Below are 5090 nucleotides of genomic sequence, written 5' to 3' on the forward strand. Positions count from 1 at the left end.
TGCCTTAGGTTTTCTGTACTTGACTACGGTTCTTTGGTGTGCGCATGTGTGGCAGACGGTTTTTACTAGCGGTGTGATGCCACGAAGCTGTTGTGTGCCGCTGTACAACTCGAACGCGAGAAGAGACACTACTGTGAAGTAACACGAATTCCCCTGCAATCTACAGCGTCGGGAAGCCTGGCCGAAGAATATTTCTCGCCAAGGGCTGTCAGGGAGAGGAAGCAAGTGGAAGCCAAGCGACAGGTCGCTGGTGTGTTCATTACATTTTACTGAGGATGACTATAAAAAGAACACGAACATTAGGCTTTTGCTTCCGACTGCGGTCCCAACTGTGTTTCCCGGGTTTCCGCAGCACATGCAAAAAACGAATGTGCAGCCCAGGAAATGCCAGCGAATGAATCCAGCTGGTGACGCAATAGTTGGGGCAGGTGATTGTGAAAGCTCAGGAGAAAGCCCCAAGATCAAAGGTTCCTTGCACCCTGTGCAAGACGAGATCGAAGTGCTCGTTCCACAGTCTGCCTCAGAATCGTGCACAGAACGTAGCTGTCCTGTAGATCAGGCCAGCCAAACCACATTAGATTTTGCGCATGTCTTGGAAGAGTCAAAGAAAGCAGTGAACAGATTGAAAAAGAAAGTTGATCATCAAGGAGAACAGTTGCAAAAATTGCAGGCCGACCGAGATGAAATGCAGGAACGCCTTTTAAGTTATGAAAGCAACAAAGGCATTCAGGCCTTTGTTCATGCATTACGAAAATCGCAAGAAGGAGACAAAGCTGCCGTTTTTATCAGCAACCAAGTGGCCAGTTTAGGCAAGAAAAAGCCCGTCTACGATGACGTAATCCTGCGGGAATGCGTTATATGGAAAGCCTGTTAAACAAAGGGTACGAGCATGTTAGAAGCAGAGGCCTTTTGAAGCTCCCATGTCGTGCTACGCTTCAAAAGTATGTAGGACACTCGTCCAGCGAAGTCGGTGTGACCTCACTGATAAGGGAGCGGCTGCGTGTGGAACGCGAAGGGCTATCCGCCGAACAAGAAGTGTACTGCTCACTCATTATAGATGAGATGGCCATTGCGCAGAAAGTTATTTATGACAAACAAGCGGACAGGATATTTGGTCTTGTGGACATGAGTCGCGAGGAAGAGTCAAGTGCAGTTCCTGAAGTACCAAACCGCTTGTTATGCTTCGTCCTACGAGGACAGTCAACAGGCCATGTCATACCGGTGGGCTATTTTTCCACAAGATGCCTCAAGAACGACAAGCTTTCTGCAATGACACTGGAAGTCATGAAAGCAGCCGAAGATGTCGGTTTTCGTGTTGTGAGAATCGTAACTGACAATCATCAAACAAACGTTGCTCTCTTCAAGCATCTCTCAGAAGATGGCACCCTTGTTCATGTCGTGCCCCACCCTCTGCGAAAAGGTCACCCACTGTTCTTGTCTTTCGACCCCAATCACCTCATAAAGAACCTACACACGAATTTTCTTGAGCGAGAGATGACGGACGGCGATGGGCTCATTCAGGGTGGTTTCTCCTTGAAGAAAATTTTTGAAATTCACTCGCAGTTGCTGGCGAAGCCGGTCAGGTTTCTTACCCGTGCACACGTTCAACCCAACAACTTAGAGAAAATGAAAGTGTGCAGGGCGAGACAAATATTTTCTCTCGCAACAATAGCTACGCTTGAATTTCTTCAGGAAAACCCCGAATGTCATCCTGACGCAAGCCAATTCTCAATTATCAGTTTCATGATGATGATCGCGAAATGGTATGCAGTGAAGGCAGGCGGACAGCATGAGGAACCATTTTACACGACAGATGATGAAAGGCTATCCTGGCTGGAACTAGATTTCGTGTGCTACCTTGAAGACCTCTATATGCAAGGCGGCCGGTCAATGCGAATGACGAAAGAGACGTACGAAGCGACACTCCTCACTACACGATCAACAGTGGCACTGATTGAATACCTTCTTGACCATATCAAGTAGGTGTTCTCTTTTTTGTCGCCTCTGAAGCTTCACCTTTTTTTTCATCAATGTGTTATATAGGTTGCTTTCTCAATTTCAGTTACCGCTATGTCTTGACACGTGGCCTGAACAGCGACCCCATAGAGTCACTGTTTAGCTGCCTCCGGCAGTTTAATGACGGCAACGACAGAGTGGATGCCAGGACTGCAGTGTTCACTGTGGAGAAACTGATCAAGGTACTGCCTAAAAATATTCTGAAGTGCCCTCACGCAACGTTTCATCTAAACTATTTTCCTTCATTTTACAGGTTGGCATTCTTCAAGCAGCTAGGGATGGAAACGCGCCGCTTTCTTCCGAAATGGAGGCACCCATGCGGTTGTCTGTTTCAGATGCTAACACATGCACCCTACCAGCTGCTGTTGAGCGTGCTACCACGGAGCTTTCCAGTGAGTTCGCATATCTGACGCTGCGGTCTCAAGCAGAAGCAGATCTTGAGTTAGCGCCAGTAGCTTTTCTTGCTGGATACGTTGTGAGAGCATGTGAGAAAAAGGTATGAGGTTGTTTTCGTGTGTGTACGCAAGAAGTGTTTTAAATTTGCCTTAATATGACAGTGTTTTGCAACTAATGAAGCGTGTGATAACTTCACGCTGCATCTTTATACTCTTACGACTGCTTTAGCAGAACACATTTTACCACTATCGAGTTCTGGCTTTCATAAGCATTTCATACTGCTTTCCAGGTGCCATGCGAGCCGTGCATTGCCCTGCTGCAGACACCAGAAGCAATAGGACCACTCCACGGTCTCATCAAAAAGATGGACAATGGAGGCTTGACGTACCCACGTATGGAAGTGGTCGGGCTTTACAAGCTCACCTGCACCTTTGTTCAGCGCGTCATGAAGGCAGACGAGGTCAGAAAAAGCAGCAAGTTGTGCCACCTCCTGACGTCAGCCTTGCTTCCACATCTCACTCACTGTGGACAATTCATATGTGAAAGAAACGACCACGCTCACACTGAGAAGCTTATGAAAGTATTCTTTAAAAAGTTGCTGAGGCCTCTTATAGCGAATTGGGCTGGGAATGCAAATGCAACTGTAGAGCGAGTTTTGACGCTGTCGCATAAACCTCTGTTAAGGAAGGTTTTCCGCCTGGGAATAAGCTCTTCGTTATGTACAATAACCCCTTCAGTCACGACGTACACATTTGTGTACGCGACTTATTTTCGCAATTTCTCTGCAGTGGTGTCAAGGAATAGATCGCGAACATTAAGCTTATAGTAACTTGAAAATTCCGTTTACCTAATGCACCTCCATTTTATTTCTGAGTGCAATGTGTCACTATAGACGACCGCTTTGGTGAAGGCACTACCCTGTTTGACGGGCTGTTTGACGTGAAGCGGTTTGGTAGCAGCTGTGAAATAACTTTTTTTTCCTTTCTAGTAATGCTTGCAGCGAATAATTAAATTGTGTATGTAATTCGAGCGGTTTACTAAATTTATTTTATGAAGAAACGTAGTATGACTGACTGATCACTAAGCAGATATTCGATAACTCTATAATTATAATGAGTCATCATAATATGCACAAGGAGTCCTTCCACTACCTAGATTTGCTTTCAATGGAGCATGCAGTACTTTGGCATAAATATTTGTAAATTTCATACATTTATCAAAAGTCTATCATAATTCGTGACTGAAGGGGATAAAGTTGTAGTAAATGTGTTAAGGTGTTCGTCGAATCATTTCGCACTTCTGTCGCCTACCCATACAGTTATACATTTTCCACACGCTCACATACATTCATGAGTGGTTTCGAATTCGTGACTTAATAACGTCAGGCACGTAGCCAACACTTTTTTCTTGGGGGAAGGAGGGTGCACGAGAGGGTTAACAAGGTGAGATAATTTTATGCCAAGCGTGGGGGCGAGTGGAGCTGTTGGGGGAGACACGCCCATCAGAAACACGGGCAAGATCTAAGATGAGCAGAGTGTAAAAAAAAAAATAAACTACCCTCCTCAGTGCCTGCTACCCTCCTCACTGCTTCGTCTTGATGAAACACGTAAATCCACTCCCGATTATTCGTAATAGAGCACTTCTTTTTATTTCAGGTGAGTCGAGCGGGCAGCCTTCATGGAGAGCATTGAGACCCACTCTACAAAAGATTGGCACTCCTAGGGCACTTTTCACATATGTGAGGCAATCAGCACTTCTAATAACGACTTCAATATTCAACCTGTAATGTGCAACTATAAAACGCGTTATTTACGGCCTCATTGGAGTCACTGTTGCGCGCACCAACGCGGCTGTGGAAGCGCTTCTCCGTGAACGACTGTACCTGAGCAGTGGCGTCAGAGCGGGCGCGAGGAGAACTAGGCCTGAGACGCCGTTTCGGCGCGACCGCAACGGGCCGTACCTTTTTTTATCCAGCGGCCATGGTATTACATAGGGGGGGGGGGGGGGGGGGGGGTCGATACAATCATTAATAAAAGCTGTACATATTAGGAAGAACAACAACAATACATGTAGCAATAATAAAAAACAGCAAGTAAATCATAAATCAATATACAAAAGGGAAGGATGAACAAACGAACAATCTTGAACTGCTCTTGCACTCAATGTGAGGAGCATCTATGCTGCAAAAATGACCTTGCTTGGATTATACAGGTTATTGGAATAATGCTGGGTTGTGTTAAGCTTCTCTGTAGCCTAAATTGTTTGCAGTTAAGGCTGCATGACTACATTATGCTTGCTTGCTTAAGCATAGCAACCACTTTATATTGTGCTTACACAAAAGCATGAATGTACTTTCATGATCAGTAAGCTTTCTTTGTTGTCATTGCAGGACGAGAGGGTTCCGCTCACCCCCTGTGTGGTGTATTCTGGTCACAACCTGGAACAGGCAGAGTTTCTCCACCTCTGTGTCGACAAGGAGTGGCTGTTCATGGTCAAAATAGCGGAGGAAGGGGTCGTCGCAATCATGAGTTCATTTTTTGTATTGGACATAGTATATGGGCCTAAATCCTTCAACACCAGTGTGGAACAATTGTTTTGGTTTGTGGAACAATCGTGGAACAATTGTTTTTTGGTTTGAATGTAACAACGCCAAGAGTGGTTGTTACAAAGTTTGTGAA

General features: G+C 45.5%; 1 protein-coding gene across 1 annotated transcript; it reads left to right on the plus strand.

Annotated features, from left to right (window-relative positions):
* Positions 1-203: 203 nt before the first annotated feature.
* Positions 204-2635, plus strand: LOC119448961 (uncharacterized). Its single transcript, XM_049666154.1, has 3 exons — positions 204-1979; positions 2063-2198; positions 2270-2635. The coding sequence occupies exons 1-3, from the start codon at positions 850-852 to the stop codon at positions 2516-2518; spliced, it is 1515 nt and encodes a 504-aa protein (XP_049522111.1). The 5' UTR covers positions 204-849; the 3' UTR covers positions 2519-2635.
* Positions 2636-5090: the final 2455 nt, after the last annotated feature.

The sequence above is a fragment of the Dermacentor silvarum genome, chromosome 4, assembly GCF_013339745.2.
Source record: "Dermacentor silvarum isolate Dsil-2018 chromosome 4, BIME_Dsil_1.4, whole genome shotgun sequence".
In the NCBI taxonomy this organism is placed as follows: domain Eukaryota; kingdom Metazoa; phylum Arthropoda; class Arachnida; order Ixodida; family Ixodidae; genus Dermacentor; species Dermacentor silvarum.